Genomic DNA, 16,300 nt, shown 5'->3' on the forward strand with positions numbered 1-16,300 from the left:
CGTATTGTAGACGATCTAGTGTCGAAGTATTTACTACGTGGGATTAGTAACTGTGGTAACTAAAGAAAACCAAATTGATAAGAATCAACTATTAATTAAATAAATAAAAAAAAGACAAGCAAGAAAAGGAAATAAAAAAAAAAAGAAAAAGGGAAGAAAATTAAATGAAATTGATTAATGTGGGAAAACAACACTAGTTTTGTATGGCAGTAAACCACCACCACTACCACAATTTTACCACCACCAACAATCAACAATCAACCAAAAAAAAAAAAAAATGTCGCAAACAAAAAAAAAATTCTTGTACTAAAATTCAAAAATGTAAACAGTGTAAATAGGAGAAGAGAAGAGATAGTGCGAAAGTCCAATAAAAGTAGGCGAAGCAAAATTAATACAAAACAAAAGAACAAAAAAAAATTTCGTGTTTGTTACTCCCCCCAAATTCAACTCAACCTAACTTAACTCAACAATAATAACCGTAATATTCCTCTACGCCACACTGTACACCATCATTATGATATGCATATAATATTGTATGTGTGAATAATAAAAAGAAAAAGAAAAAGAAAAGAAAAAGAAACCCATGATAGATAACTGTGTGTGTGTGTGAGCTATCCCGCACATGAGACTGTCAACTGGATCCCTGTAGCAAGCAAATATACTGTATCTCCGTAATCATATAATCAAATAATCATGATCAATTATCAAGCGCCCTGTCATTTCAAGCTTAAAAATAGAAATACAAGGGAAACATCAAAAATAGAGAGAGAGTTATAATACCATAATAGCCACAAGTGGCATTACTCTAGCTCACGAAGAAGTTAAAGTGAAAATTTACAACATAACCAGAGACATCAAAATTAAAATTAGAAAAATAGGGGAGACATATTGTAAATTCTTCACCGTGAATCAACCTACACCATTGTTGATATAATAATTATGTTACTGTAATAAATGGAAAGAGATTTTCTTTTGAATTTAATTTATTTGCTTTTTTCCCCTATTTTTCATGCATGATGAGTTCACTAATGTCGCAAAACGACATCATCTCTACAATGCCCATCAGCCAAAAAAAAAAAAAAATTTTTAATTAGTGCTCTGATTAAAAAATAAATTGCACCTCCGCCGACAACGAGGACGACGACGACGACTAAAAAAAATCATTCCATTTTTTGTTTACTTTTGCTTGTTTGATTTTTCTTTAACGCGAGAGAAACGGGTCGAGGATATATTAGTATGCTGATGACAATGATATGTCAAAGATAAATCAATGATTAAGGGACCCGTGAATCAACAGAATTAACAATTTAATTCGATTTTTTTTTTGATTAAGATCAAACGAGGCGCGGTGGAGGCAAGGGGGGATGAGGCCTGGCATGGTTATTGGCCATGATGAACAAAGCAACCAGAAAAGAAGAGAGAAAAAAAGAAACTAATCAAATTAAACTCGTAACCTAATAGCGTAAATTTTATGATTGGCTTATCTAATCATATATGCTGAGTAAATTAGCCGTGGGGTTGTAAATACAATAGAAAAGGAGGCAATGAAGATAATAACTACTGTCAACAAAGGGAAGCAAGATGTCTTTTTAATTGGGCCTTAAACTTGCTGTTCCTTACTGTTTGCTCATTAGATTTAGAATTTTTAGACCAACTATTGTAGAAGGATTATTTTGCATAGATATCCCATTACTTTTGTTTAGTCTTGTCTTTTCTTTTTTTTAAAAAAAAACAAAATGCTGGCTGGCTGGCCGGTGGTTTGTAGTAGTGTCTTTTTTTCCTTTTAGTATAGCCGATATTCATCATCAAATTCAAGGTTATTCCTGTCATTTATTCCTTTTGATTATAAGTTTTGAATGATGCTCTTCATCATCAATTCAAGTGTTTCGGAGATTAACTATACACTATCACAAAAAGTCAAATAGCGATTTAGACGATTTATAACAGTGTGACAAATACAAATTTGTGGTTTTGTTTACATAAGCACTCAAATTATAGTGAGCATGGATCTTTTTTTTTTTTTGTTTCATTTGAATTTGAATTTCAGTCACTCATGAATACTGAATGTGTCGGATATTGATGAGAATATTACTAAATTACAAACATTGTATATTGGTTCATCTTCTTTCCTCGCCTAAGATCTATTTCATTTAATAGCCACAGATCATTAAATTGAAATAAAAAAAAAAAGTTACAACTTCTGGAGGTAAATCTCAAAAATCCCTGTCCCCCGGAAAAACTATTTTTTATTTTTCTCTTGGCAAGCAGGTATGGGTTGACGGTTGTTTAAACTAAAATTGGCCCATATTTTAAAAATCAAACCAAAAAAAAATAGGAAATACAAACCTGGATTAATTAATTTTTCCATTCATTTGAAATGTGCATATTATTTCTACCATCATTTGATGTACAGTTTTCTCCGCATACTCCACTCGTTTCTGCAGTTTGTAATGTATACGAAGGTTAGCTCTGTTGAACAATAAAAGGAGACAAACGACAATTTCAATTAATAATTTATGGAGAGGCAAATATTACTTTAACTTACGAGATGAACTCTTTGTGCATTGATTTGGGCAATATTTTTATGTTTATTGATGCTAATAGATTCTATATTTGAGTATTCCAACCAACTAGGTTTGGCTGGTGAACTAGTATGGTTCGATATTACTTGAATTTAATAACAAGCATCTATCATTGACTGCATTGGGTGTAACAAATGAAAATACTTGTCTAATTTCAATATCCGTGGTGATGTTGGATGTTCCTTGTTTGGATCTAATCTAGCATTCAAAAATTTCCCAATACAGTATTTTACATAAATTATATCAGATCATTCTGATTACCATTATTTTCAAGACAGTTTGTTAAATTGGGATACATCAACTGACGTTGCAAACGGCTTCAGTTTAAATTCGCAGCCAGAAAATATTCCACTATCCACGACCCCACTATATTTCATCCACATCAGATACTTATTATTGGAAAACGTATATCACTACAATTAATAGACATTAGTAAAGACATAAAAACATATATTAACACTAATCATTATCACATTCTTTGTATTTCATTTAAGGAAGACGGTTTATAATCTAATGTTCATGTTCATGTTTGAAAACTGTTTTAGTACCATCAGCAACTTTATGAGAAGTTTTATCAGCACCTTTGTGTAAACCATGATGTATACTTTTTGGAATTTTCAATAATTTATCATTGAATTCATCCATTTGAGAATGAAATCCTTCATGTTTAGATTCGTGTTTAGAATCGTGGGTGGATGATGTATGTTTATCTGAACTCATGATTGATTTTAATTTATATGTTTTAATTGAAAGTTTTGGTATTTATTGGAATGATAATAAATAACATTCAAAAATCAAATAATCAAAGAAAGAAGTTTTTTTTTATCTATTTATAGTGATTGTTTCATATAGCTATAAGAGTTAAAATCATTGATGATCGGACAATCAATTGTTGCGAACAACAAAATCCGAATGGATAAACCGGGTGCAAAATATAGGAAATACAAACCTACTCTCACAGAAAAGTAAGAATTACCGAAATTATAGTATTACGCCTTATTATTGAACAGATTGTCTTTATATTATGGTGAAGTCTTCTATTTGTTTTTTTTACTAATGAATTACTGTTTAGATTGGTTTTGATAATGCGTTTAATAAAAGTATAATATTTCCGACTCGGTCGAAGATACATACCCAGTCATATCTCGAGAAACCTTTAAAGCCACGTAGGCAGGTATGAGACTCCTTTCGGGTAGATTTTACAAATTAGATTAGAATTATAGATGATTGATTATAAAGGATAAAATTTTATGATCAAGATGAAAAAGTATAATTAGACTTGGGTTGGATTCGTTAAGCCGTTTGACACTTTGGTGTGATAAAAATATTTATATTCATCCACATCTTAGAGAATATTACATGTCATATATCATTCAACTTTTGGCTATAATTACATCATTGGAATTGTTTTCTTAATCTGACTGGTTATATATTAATTTTGCTTTCGAACATGATTCAGTGAGTTGTCTTCCTGCTCGTGATCCATTTGTTATATCATCAGACAATGATAAGAGTCATGTATTCATTTCTACTTTGATGATCACTAGGTATTATGCGATTATTACATGTGATAGTGAACTGATATGATTTTTGATTATACTTCAAAACCAATGTTTTTTCTTGATTTCCTTCAAACCCTTACAAGCTAAGGTACCATTTAGAATCAATAGTTCCAGCCACTCGTACACGACCATCATTAATTTTTGGAGTGAGAGCAATGGAAAAAAAATCTTAATTACCAGTGTGTTGTTAACAATACAAAAAATTTTCATTATCAGCATTTTTTTTTTTGGTTGATTAGTTGACTCCACTCAATAATAGCAACTACTATTTACATTTAAACCAAAAGATGAAGTTCTCTGCCATTCTTACTGCATTGACTGCCACAATTGCTACTGTTGCTGGTTATGAAACCAGTGGTAAACCACATACTGTTGATATTCTTATTGACTACAGTATTAAAGAAACTCCAGAAATTTCTCAAACTGATGTGGCTAATTGGGTCAATGGACAAAAATACACTCTTGAATATGTTGTTAATAACAATGAAGAAACTGAAATTGCCGTTGTTGGTGTAACTGGTCAATTCAAAAACCCAGTTACTAACCAAATTGTTACTAATTTAACTACTGGTCAAGTTGGTCCAATTGCTGTTGCCCCAGGTGAATCAATCAAATTTGAACAAATTGTTGATGTTGATTTAATTCCAGATAATTATGAATTGATTCCTCATGTTTTCGTTGCTCATGATGATTTAATTAAAGTTATTCCATGTCGTGGTCAATTGGCTTCTATTGTTGATGCTGCTGTTTCATTTTTCGATCCAAGATTGATCTTTTTGGAATTGGTATTGTTGGCTACTTTTGGTGGTATTGCTTATTTCGTTTATGAAATCTGGGGTAAACAATACTTGAGAGGTACTGCTCCTGTTAAAGTTCCAGTCAAGAAAAGTGGTTCCCCAGTTGCTGTTAAAGAAGCTTCTCCTGTTGGATCTGCAAGTGGTTTCGATGAATCTTGGATCCCAGAAGCTCACTTGAAAAAGAACAAGAAAAAGGCTTAAAGAATATAAGCTAAATGTGTAAACAATAACATTTATCTTTTGTAATTTTATTATTAGTATTATTATATGAGTATATGGATCGTTAAATTCTATGTACATGATTCTATAATTCTTCAACAAAAGATAGGAATAATTCTGTCTTTAATACTCATTTCAACCTAATATATATATATGGCTAGGTTCAGTCATTTATCATTCATCAACTTGTTCCTTGACTAACTATCTTGCGGCTTGATGATAGTCCATTTGTTACATCACTAACATTACTCTTTTTCAAACTTACTTTTCAAAATTCTTCTAACGGCTTCAGGTGAAATACGGAAAATCTTACTTAGATCAATGGTTTTATAATTGGGGAAAATTTCCTTCAATTGACGTAACTTATCCATATCTTCTCTTGATAATCTTCTTTTAGGATTCCAAGGCGTATTCCCATGCTTCTTTTGTAGTGTTCTTTTCCTTTTTATATATTCTGGTAAATCATCTGGATTTTTCTTCTTATCATTTTGAAGTATTGATTGACGATATAGATCTAGTGGTACTTCTTGACCTAATTGGATAGTTGCTTTTCGTTTCTCTTTTTTAGCAGTATTCTTTTTATTATTTATCTTGGGAAGTGGAGGAGTTGGTTTTGTTGAATAGTATTGTGGTATTGTTAGTAGTTGTGTTTTGAAAACCTGTTGTGGTCTTGATAAGAGTCTAAACATCTCCGGTGGTATAGCTAGGGATAAGAAGAGCATCAGGAATAATTTTCTTTTTCTTCTCTCTCTTTTTGTTTTTTTGCATTCATGAAAACAAAAAATAAAAATCAACAAAATGCGAGTAATGACAAACAAAAAAAAAACTCAAGTGTTAGTAAGAAAGCCAAAAAAAAACCACGTATACTTTCTTCAAATCCAAATAAACTATCACATAACTAAGTAATAATGATAACGGATGATCAATTAAATACCATTGCTTTGACATTTGGATTTGCTTCTATTATTTTGATAATAATATACCATGCCATCTCAATTAATGTCAAACAATTAGAAACATCAAAAAGTACAGAAAAAGCCGCAGTTGAATCAGAAATTGCTGCTGAAGAACTAGTTGCCGGTAAAATCTCCAAGAAATAGTCAATGATATTCATAAAGAGCAGTGGGTATTATCATATTTAAAGAAAACAAGAAATGTTAGTAAAGTCTTTTTAGTTGATCTTGAAAGATGAGGAATTTATGGAAAGTGTTGGACTTTTCATGTACATCAAACAAAACTTGAATGGTTTGATTTTATAGAGAACACGAGTATATTCAAGAATATATCTATAATATAATCTAAGAGATACATACATCCAACCTCTCCCCTTGTAGATGACGAACCTCCCGTCATGGACCTTATGTCCATAACCCGGAATCTGTTTTGTGATTATATGCAGGAATTTTTCGCCATTGTTAATTAAGCAGAATTTAGTCAAAGAGAACGAAAAATTTTCATCGCTTTCTTAAAAAAAAAAAAGTCAAAGAAACTAGCCCTCTTAACATTGCAACCAACCATCGATTTATAGAGTTCACATTACACACACGGGACATATATATATATACCCTTTTACAATAACACATTTTATATACATACATATACATACGAACATATCATGTCTTGGTTATTTGGAAAACAATCAAATACATCTACTGAAGAAGATGCAAAAATTAAACAAACTTTAGGGTTTGATCCTAAAGAAATTAGTGATGTTAACTCCATCATATCTACCCCAGGTTCTAGTACTACCAACACATCTGCATTCAGTAAATTACATCCATTAGCTGGATTAGATAAAGGAATCGAATATTTAGATTTAGAAGAAGAAAAATTAAATACTGTTGAAGGTTCAAAAGGTTTAATTCCATCTAGATCTTGGACTGATGATTTATGTTATGGTACTGGTGCTGTTTATTTATTAGGTTTAGGAATTGGTGGTCTTTGGGGTTTTCAAACTGGTGTTAATACTTTACCAGAAAATGCTCCAGGTAAAGTTAAATTGAATCATATTTTGAATAATATTACCAAAAGAGGTCCATTTATGGGTAATTCAGCAGGTGTTTTAGCTTTAACTTATAATTTAATTGATTCAAGTATTGATGGAATAAGAGAAAAACATGATGATTTGAATTCTGTGGTTGCTGGTGCTTTAGCTGGTGCTTTGTTCAAAAGTAGTGCTGGTTTTAAACCAATGGCTTATTCTTCAGTTATGATGGCTGGTGCTGCTGGTGTTTGGTGTGGTATTAAGAGATTATTACAAGAGTCAGATTAATCAGATGAAGAAACGGTTTTTTTTTGAGTCCATGTACATATTTATATCTATTGTTATAAGAAGATGTGTAAAAATACATATAATATTTTTCAATTAGTTACAATTATTTATTAAGCTTTAATGGTTTCTATAGGTTTATCATTGGTGATGGTCGAGTTCTTGTTGTTGTTGTTGTCATTCTTCTTTTGTTTCTTTTGACGTTTGCTTGGCTGTTGCTGTTGTTGTTGAGCTTCTGTAGGTCTTTTTGGTGTTGGTGTGTCATCAAAGTCGTTTAACATGGTTGATTCGTTCCATGAAGTGAAAAATTCATTAATCATGTTGTGTCTTTTCTCTAAATGAGCTGGTAAATCATCGTGCTTCAAGAAAGTGGCTTTTTGACAATCTCTATTCAATATGTAGAACAATTTATCCTTTTCTTCTTTATCTTCCTTAATAGATTTAATGATTTCACCCATTTGATCGAAATTTTTAGTTCTTGAAATTGTTTGGAAATACTTGGATTTACCACTAATCATATTCAACATCATATACTTGGTACCTTGAAAAAGATAATATTTTGTTGATATATCATACAATTCTTGAATGATTTGCGATTGTAATACAGGTACATCACTGAAAACTGAAGGATTTGCTTCAGCAGCTTCACCAAACATGATACTCAATTTATCATTATCCAAAGCTTTTTGTACAATTTTCAAATCTTGTTTGTTTTGAAAATTACCATTAAGTACCAAACTAACACCTGATTTTTCAATTATTGGAATCAATTTTGGTAAGTAATTCCATACTGGATCTTGTCTATTTCTCATTATTGGAGTTCTACAATGAATAGTTAAGTTTGTAATCCCAGTTTGACAAATTTTTTCAATCAACTCTTTACTCTTATCAAAATTATTAAACAATCTGATTTTACAACTAATTGGTTTTCCCTTTGGTTTACCGACATTTTCCACCAAATTAGTTAAAATAGAACATAATATTTCTGGAGTTTTCAATAATTCAGCTCCCATACCTGAATGAGTTGAGAAATTCTTTGGACATCCACAATTTAAATCAATTCCATCAACATCATCAATAACCTTTTTAGCTGCTTCTACCGCAAGTTCAGGATCACTTGAACCTAATTGACAAATTAATTTTCCTGATTCTTCTGGATGTTTTCTTAAAATAACTGTTTTCTTATCTGGATTTTGATGATTTTCAGATATATAATCAATAGTATTTAAATCTTGATTCACTATTCTTTTTGATTGAATGACTTTTTTATCCACCAATTCTGGAGACCAAACAAGATCAGCACCATATTTCAAAGCCAATAATCTCATAGGTAGTTCTCCACTTCTTACCATAGGAGCAAGACATAGTTTATTAGTATACTCAATCATGGTTCGTAGCATGGACAAATGTTGTTTGAAGTTGAGATTATATGATCTGGCTTTGTTCTTTTTTATTGTTTTTTTTCTTTACAGATATTTTTTTTCATGTTCCTCATCCCTGCGAATGTCAAAACGGGTGTCGCATTTAGTGTCTCATAAACTCTGATTATTTGCGACACCAAAAGACAAAAAAAAATCTTTTGAACTCAAGAAATATCTTGGGTGCAAACAAACAATCCATAGAAAGGAAATTCTTCCACAGGCTTAAGCTACCATTGAATTGTAGAATTTAGGAAATATCAAGAACATTAGCATATAACAGATTCACTCTTATTTTTTATTTTTTGCCGTCATTCAATTTCATCTTATAAGCTGAAACTACTAGAATTTTCTTGATCTTGAATCAATTTGAAATTATGTGACTACAAACCAGTATCCGAGGCCTTTATCAGTAGCTAATAGAGAATTTATGTTGGTATACTTCTTATCCCCCCTCCCTCCCAAAAAAATTAATTAATCTTTAGGAGTGTTTTAATCAGTCATATGGAAAAGAAACGCAAATAATGAACATCTTATCATTGGCTGGATTAGTATGTCCGATGTGGGTCCCCGAGGTCAATTAAAAAAAAGTTCAAACCCCTCGACCGCTTGGTGCGTCCGGCTGGCTGAAGTGGTGGCACCAGATGAAAAAGAAATTTTTTACTGAGGCAAGGCGAACCGCTGTCGCGGTAGGAATTGAAAATAGTTATTACCGATGGACGGGGAGAAAAAAATATGAATTTCTGTTTGTCTGTTTTCTCATCCACTTATTGAATTGAGCCAATTGCTAATAGATAATTACTAAGTCGTGCATATGTGTCTGGTTGTCATTTGTTATCGGGAGCTAAACCTTTGTTTATTGTTTATTTTTATTTTTATTTTCCGTAGTCGCAAGAAAAAATTTACTTCATACAGATGAGATTAAAAAAGAAAAGTGTACCACCAAAAAAAAAAAAAAATCAGTGATGACTTTTGCCTTAAACCAAAAAAAAAAAATAGGACGTGCATAACGTGACAAAGTATAAAAAAAATCAGATGGTATGACACAAAGAACAGTTAAAAAAAATTTCAATGATTCGATTGGTCCTCTCCACCATCATCTAAGTAATAAATCTAAGTAAACCAATTGTAGGTTGGTCTTCACAGTTTTCTTCAATTGAACAACTCAATTGAGCCATTGGTACAACGTACAAATCAATTGATAAAACCGTTCGCGTAAAAATACAAAAAAAAATATCAAGTAGCAGGTATTATCTAAGCGATAACGGGTATGAGATGCGTACGTTTCCCCACCAAAGAAAATTTTTTTAAACCAAAAAAAAAAAAAAATGAGTCTTCGTGGTGATTTAATTTCAGACATTAAAGTTACATAAGAAAATGTCTGTCACATGACCCTTGCGTGAATCATAACTTACGCCGTGGATATTCTTTGATGTTAATATATTCTTGCTATTATCTAAAGAGTACATATTTCCGAGTGGCAAAGTATGACTGTGATACTCTAGTTGCTGTGTATGGGCCATGCATTGGTAAAGGAAATAAAAATAAAAGAAAAACCAGCAGTAATATTTTTAATAGTAGTGTATTTTGCATTGGATTATTTTTACTAAGTAGATTACAAATGGTATGTTTTATCCTCCCACACACGACTGACATTAAAAACTTTTTTTTTTTTTCTTATTTCTTATCCAAAAAAAAAACGGTTGTATTTATCTCTTATCGCCTTGCGCTGGGGTGTGTGTCTATAAGGTCAAAAAGAAAAAAAAAAAAGAAATCAAAGTTCGTTTACCAAAATGGTATACTTTCTTTTTGAACAAAGAGAATGTTGAAAATAGTACGTTTTTTTTCGACACATCCAAGAATGTAGTAATCAACTACTGGTGATTCTATTGTATTCTATTCTTTGTCTCAGCTACGGTTTAATATAATAAAAAGTTTAGTATTGCCAGGTCATTCTTTCCTAGGTTCAAAAAAAAGAATTATATATTCTTCGTGTCTCTCTGTTCAAAAAAAGAAAGCCCAAAAAAAAAACATACAAAAAAAAAGAAATTTTTGTGACATTTTTTATTTCTTATTTCGTACATGAAACACAAAAAAAAAATCAAAAAAAAAAAAATTTTTGTTAAAATGTCATTTCTTTACAACCAAAACATCATCATCACTAATATAGAAATATATATATAAGAAAATCACCTAAATTTTATTTTCCCTCCCAAAAAAAATATCTCTCTCTCTTTCTTCTTACTTGATAGTTTCCCTCTTTCCATTAAAGATGTCTATATTTTATCAACCAATGTCAGGTTCAAACGATATACCAAACTGTTTAACACCCAATAACAATTTAGAAGATCAATTCGGTCTCATCAAACAACAATTGGCTATTACTACCAGTAGCACTAGTAGCAACAGTAGCACTTCTTCCAATACTACCAATGCAAGTGGAACAAGTTCTCCAAGTGGGGCTCAACCATTATCTCCACCTTTATCTCCATATCAGAGAAGTGCTTCTTTGCAATTGATCAAACAACCATTGCCAATCTTACCTAAACTTAACAAGAATAACAAATCCTATTTGCAGAATAGTAATGCCGAATTTAAAATAGAAAACTTTAATGACTACAAATTGACTGTTGATATCAAAACAGTCGATAAAAATTATTATAATAAACAATTGGATTTTTTAAACAAGTATAGTTCTTTATCAAATAGTGAAAAAGCCTCAGCTGGTATTAATGGTAGCTCTTTACCACCAAGAAAATACAAAAAGAGATTAAATTACGACTCAAATGATGAAATTACTCATTCTGATACTGAAAGAGTCAGAACTAGAAGAGTTGTTAAAACCACCAACAAGGATTTCACCACTGATGATGAAGCTTTTACTTCTTTACCATCAACTCCACCACCAAAGAAGAAGAAGAGAACAACCACCAGCAGTCCTTCTATTCCAATATTGACCTTGCAACAGCAATTGATTGATGAATCTATTCCAGATTATTCACCAGATGTTTCTACATTACCACCAAAGAATGCCAAATGTTTAAAAATTGAATGGAAAGGTCAACCTATGGATTTATCCAACGATCCAAATTTGCTGAAATTGACACATCCAGCTGAGGTAATGTTGGCCAGTATTTTGAGATTGCCTGTTGCCGTATACTTGGATTCCAAGAGAAGATTCTTCTACGAAAAGGTTAATCGTATTAGAAGTGGGAAAACTTTTAGAAGAACTGATGCACAAAAAGCTTGTAGAATCGATGTCAATAAAGCAAGTAGATTATTTGCAGCCTTTGAAAAAGTCGGATGGTTGAATGATGAATTGTTTGAAAAATACTTGTAAAAAAAAAAAAAAATAGGAAATTGGATTGGATGATTAAGGGGTTCTTTTTAAGGGGTTTTTTTGTGACAAAGACACACATATTTATTTATTTTTTAATGGCTTAACTTTTTGTGGAACAGTGATAACAATATTTTTTTTAGTTCGGTTTTATTTCAATTTTTTTTTTTATTAGAGAATGGTTTGATTTTTTTTTTTTTTTTTATTTAATTTATTTAAAGGAAGGGAAATATTTGGTTATTAAATTATGTATTAATTATTAAAAGTGAAAAATTGGTTTTTATTAGAGGGTTCAAGAATAGACAAATTACTTTTTATTTCTTTCTTTTATATATATTGTATAAATTTTATTTGTTGTCATAAAAATATAATAATATTAATTGGTTACTAGAAAAGACACATTAATCAATAACTCTTATGGTGTAATCTCAAGTGGGGAATCATTGGCATGTTCCCTGTATATGTAAAATTGTAAGATAATAACTGAATCTTCGAAAATGGTACCTAATGATCCTAATAACCAACTCATGTTAAGCATAATATATTGGCTATCACTTCTAAAAAATAAAATTTGTCCAGCATAAGTTAAATTACCCAATGATGAAAATAAGAAAAACAAAAGACTCAAACCATGAACACTCTTTCTTTTATGGTTTTGAATGATTTGAGGAATTCTTGCTCCCAAATATAAGAATGCACTAAGGTATCCCATGACTTGTGGGCCAAATTTTATCTTATCGTCACCAGAATCTCCAGGAAGTTGACCATCATCATTTGATGAAGAAGATGGACCACTAATGAAAAATCCCAATACACCACATCCAATAACAAACAATATAGGTAAAACATATTTAATAAAAACAGAATGATATTCTGGTTCCAAGGCAATGTCAGTCAATGTGCTGCTTCTTCTACTTCTAGAAGTAGTCAATAATGGACTTTCTTCATCTTCGCCTGATTGTCCTTGACTAAGTCTCTTTTTATTTTTCTTATGGTTATGGTGATGATGGTGGTGAGCATGACGTTTTGGGTAAACTTTTGTATAGTAGAAATAACTGAAAATCATCAAAAAATCAGCAATACAAAACCATACGGCTAAGAAAATAACTTCCGGTAATAATCCAGCCCATAAAGCACCAATCAAATTAAAAACATCACCCAAAAACCATATGGAAATAAATCCAATGGCTATACCTTCAGCTGATTTCAATCTCCATTGTTCAATTAATTGAGGCATCAAAAGAACAATCCAACATGCCAATGACGTAGAGCCCATAACTCCGGAGACTTGTACTCTCCATGAAGTTTCTGCTATATTAGCAGATGATATAGATGTAAGTGTCTGGAATATATACGAAAACATGAATTAGCTTTGATTTATATAATACAGACTTCGGTATGTAAAAAAAAAGCAATAGTTATAACAAAGAAGAAAGAAAAAAAAAAGAGTCAGAGAATTTTTTTTTCGACTGATGTTGTTGATAAGATGGAAATTAATTAAAAAAAAAAAAATTTTCTTCTCTCAAATTTGTTTGATTTTCTGGAAGTCGTGGCTGGGTGCAGGTGCGGAACTTTCATTTAAAACAGGCGTTGTTTTTTTCTGTTCATTGCGCACGGTACCGCGGTTGTGAGATTACTTGATTAGGAAACGAGCCACATGGACAACATATTAATGTTTGACTTTAAACAATAGCCAAGTAGTGTACAACAAATTGCGTTCTAAGAATCAGTGCCTATGTTGCAAACCGCAAATCAACTATTGTTCATTGATCGTGTGATTATTATGGTTGAGTGTTGTGTCGATTCTCAAGAAGAGTACAATATTTAGTTGAAAATTCATACCAAAATGTGGGAAAAAAAAATACTATTCTACAAAGTTTTGTATAGCGGGTACCAACTAAACTGAATTTAAATAAACAATCCATATTCAATCTAACCATGATTTTACTTCAGACAATTTATTGAACGACAGTGCTTGAGAAATAAAAGTTAAATACTCTTTGAGTACCGTCACCAAAAAAGAACATCTCACAAAACTTGTGAGTGCACAAACTACTCAGTAATTTGAAAAAAATAAAATTGCAAGAACCGGGAATCGAACCCGGGGCCCAACGATGGCAACGTTGGATTTTACCACTAAACCATTCTTGCTGTAGGAATTGTAACCAACTGAGCTATAAGCTCTAATTGTTAGAGTTTGAAAAGTACCTGGTTACTTAAAAAGAGCGCCTTTCATGGATCCCACTGTGGCGTCGCTTCCAATCTCCGAGTTTTTATTCTTTAATTTTTTTTTCCAGTTTTGACATAATTTCTGATGGTATGTCCACGGGTTCGGCTTATACAACCTGATGCCACAGTAGTAGGAAAAATACTATAATTCCTTAAATAACTTTACACAATTTTCATTATTTGCAAATTCTTATGTCACATTTCGTGATTGTCAAAACGGGTTATTGCGTTGGGTATATAAAACATCCTCCGATTTTCCATATTTCTGACACCATGATTTCAATTTCTCTTTTGAATGATAACCATCTACCCAATAATTAACTATGCCAACTCATAAACGTCAAAAGTTACAATCTGAATCTGCTCCAAAACATCTTATCATTAATGCATTTGATATGATGTGTCCATCACTTCAAACTGCTGGTTTATGGAAGCATCCGAAGGATAAATCCAGAGATTATAATACTATTGAATATTGGACTAATTTGGCTCAATTGTTAGAACGTGGAAAATTCAATGCTTTATTCATAGCTGATGTTTTATCTGGATATGATGTTTATAATGGACCAAGAAATTTTGATGCTGCTGCTAGAAGTGGAGCACAATTTCCTATTAATGATCCTCATGCAGTTATTCCTGCCATGGCTGCTGTTACTAAAAATCTTAGTTTTGCTGTTACTTCAAGTACTATTACTGAAGCACCTTATCATTTTGCTAGACGTTTGGCTACTTTAGATCATTTAACTAAAGGTAGAATTGGATGGAATATAGTTAGTTCTTATTTGGATTCATCAGCAAGAAACGTATTGAATGGTGCGAATTTACCAGACCATGATGAAAGATACGACAAAGCTCAAGAATATTTAGAAGTTGTATATCAATTATTTTTATCATCTTGGGCTGATGATGCTGTTGAGTTGAAAAATGGAGTATTTACTAATCCCAAGAAAGTTAGAGAGATTAACTACGAAGGAAAGTACTATACTGTTCCTGGTCCATCAAATTACAGAACCAACTCCTCAAAGGTTGCCAGTTATTTTACAAGCTGGTGCTTCTACAAAAGGTTTGGAGTATGCTGCTAAACATGCTGAAGCAGTATTTATTAATGGTATGACTCCTGAAGGATTGAAATCTAAAATTGACAAATTAAAGAAATTGGTTGTTAAAAATGGAAGAAATCCAGACGATGTTAAAGTAGTCCAATTAGTCACGGTAATTACTGCACCAACTCACGATGAAGCCATTGCCAAGTATAAAGAATATAAGCAATATACTGACAAGGAAGGTGCGCAAGCGTTGTTTTCTGGATGGACTGGAGTTGATTTAGGTAAATTTGATTATGATGAGGAATTAGATAAAGTTGAAAGTAACGCAGTAAGAAGCTTTGTTGAAATGTGGACCAAACCAATGCCAGGTGATCCACCAAATTTAAAGAAAACCAGAGCTTCAATTGTTGATCAACTTGAAATTGGGGGTCTGGGTATTTTGATTATTGGAGATCCGAATGAAGTAGCTGATGAATTAATTCGTTGGCATGAAATTTCTGGTGTTGATGGATTTAATTTTACATATGCTGTTAGTCCAGGTAGTTTTGAAGATTTAGTAGATTATGTTATACCAGTACTCCAAGAAAGAGGATATGCACAAAAGGAATATCCACGAGAAGGAATTTCATTTAGAGAAAACCTTTATGGTGTGGGTAATACATTTTTGAAACCAGATCATCCTGCTTATGGATTAAGATGGAAAGCGGGTGAAACCAAAGAAGAGTTTGAAGAGAGATTACCAAAAGTATTGGAAGAAAATTTTTAAGAAAATATACACTGTATGTAATGGATATATGTATTTTGTTTTGTTTTTCGAATAAAATTAAACTAACGTATTTAA

General features: G+C 31.7%; 10 protein-coding genes and 1 non-coding gene across 11 annotated transcripts; 7 read left to right on the top strand and 4 right to left on the bottom strand. All coding sequences in view use genetic code 12, as the record gives it.

The window, feature by feature from the left end:
- Positions 1–4,431: 4,431 nt before the first annotated feature.
- CTRG_01979 (uncharacterized protein) lies at positions 4,432–5,142 on the top strand (the record flags this gene model as incomplete). The annotated part of the gene is made up of 1 exon (XM_002547626.1): positions 4,432–5,142. The coding sequence occupies one exon, from the start codon at positions 4,432–4,434 to the stop codon at positions 5,140–5,142; it is 711 nt and encodes a 236-aa protein (XP_002547672.1).
- Positions 5,143–5,405: 263 nt separating this feature from the next.
- CTRG_01980 (uncharacterized protein) lies at positions 5,406–5,882 on the bottom strand (the record flags this gene model as incomplete). Its single annotated transcript, XM_002547627.1, has 1 exon — positions 5,406–5,882. One exon carries the CDS (start codon positions 5,880–5,882, stop codon positions 5,406–5,408), a length of 477 nt encoding a protein of 158 aa, XP_002547673.1.
- A 186-nt stretch (positions 5,883–6,068) lies between these two features.
- On the top strand, positions 6,069–6,260 carry CTRG_01981 (uncharacterized protein; the record flags this gene model as incomplete). The annotated part of the gene is made up of 1 exon (XM_002547628.1): positions 6,069–6,260. One exon carries the CDS (start codon positions 6,069–6,071, stop codon positions 6,258–6,260), a length of 192 nt encoding a protein of 63 aa, XP_002547674.1.
- Positions 6,261–6,775: 515 nt separating this feature from the next.
- Positions 6,776–7,432, top strand: TIM23 (protein transporter; the record flags this gene model as incomplete). Its single annotated transcript, XM_002547629.1, has 1 exon — positions 6,776–7,432. One exon carries the CDS (start codon positions 6,776–6,778, stop codon positions 7,430–7,432), a length of 657 nt encoding a protein of 218 aa, XP_002547675.1.
- A 110-nt stretch (positions 7,433–7,542) lies between these two features.
- SMM1 (Smm1p) lies at positions 7,543–8,829 on the bottom strand (the record flags this gene model as incomplete). The annotated part of the gene is made up of 1 exon (XM_002547630.1): positions 7,543–8,829. One exon carries the CDS (start codon positions 8,827–8,829, stop codon positions 7,543–7,545), a length of 1,287 nt encoding a protein of 428 aa, XP_002547676.1.
- A 1,450-nt stretch (positions 8,830–10,279) lies between these two features.
- Positions 10,280–10,660, top strand: CTRG_01984 (uncharacterized protein; the record flags this gene model as incomplete). Its single annotated transcript, XM_002547631.1, has 1 exon — positions 10,280–10,660. The coding sequence occupies one exon, from the start codon at positions 10,280–10,282 to the stop codon at positions 10,658–10,660; it is 381 nt and encodes a 126-aa protein (XP_002547677.1).
- A 459-nt stretch (positions 10,661–11,119) lies between these two features.
- Positions 11,120–12,187, top strand: CTRG_01985 (uncharacterized protein; the record flags this gene model as incomplete). Its single annotated transcript, XM_002547632.1, has 1 exon — positions 11,120–12,187. The coding sequence occupies one exon, from the start codon at positions 11,120–11,122 to the stop codon at positions 12,185–12,187; it is 1,068 nt and encodes a 355-aa protein (XP_002547678.1).
- A 412-nt stretch (positions 12,188–12,599) lies between these two features.
- Positions 12,600–13,547, bottom strand: CTRG_01986 (uncharacterized protein; the record flags this gene model as incomplete). Its single annotated transcript, XM_002547633.1, has 1 exon — positions 12,600–13,547. The coding sequence occupies one exon, from the start codon at positions 13,545–13,547 to the stop codon at positions 12,600–12,602; it is 948 nt and encodes a 315-aa protein (XP_002547679.1).
- Positions 13,548–14,264: 717 nt separating this feature from the next.
- On the bottom strand, positions 14,265–14,335 carry CTRG_06283. Its single transcript has one exon. It is a non-coding gene; the product is annotated as a tRNA-Gly (tRNA).
- Positions 14,336–14,736: 401 nt separating this feature from the next.
- CTRG_01987 (uncharacterized protein) lies at positions 14,737–15,495 on the top strand (the record flags this gene model as incomplete). The annotated part of the gene is made up of 1 exon (XM_002547634.1): positions 14,737–15,495. The coding sequence occupies one exon, from the start codon at positions 14,737–14,739 to the stop codon at positions 15,493–15,495; it is 759 nt and encodes a 252-aa protein (XP_002547680.1).
- CTRG_01988 (uncharacterized protein) lies at positions 15,338–16,225 on the top strand (the record flags this gene model as incomplete). Its single annotated transcript, XM_002547635.1, has 1 exon — positions 15,338–16,225. The coding sequence occupies one exon, from the start codon at positions 15,338–15,340 to the stop codon at positions 16,223–16,225; it is 888 nt and encodes a 295-aa protein (XP_002547681.1).
- Positions 16,226–16,300: the final 75 nt, after the last annotated feature.

This window comes from Candida tropicalis (genome assembly GCF_000006335.3).
Source record: "Candida tropicalis MYA-3404 genomic scaffold supercont3.2, whole genome shotgun sequence".
Classification (NCBI taxonomy): Eukaryota; Fungi; Ascomycota; class Pichiomycetes; order Serinales; family Debaryomycetaceae; genus Candida; species Candida tropicalis.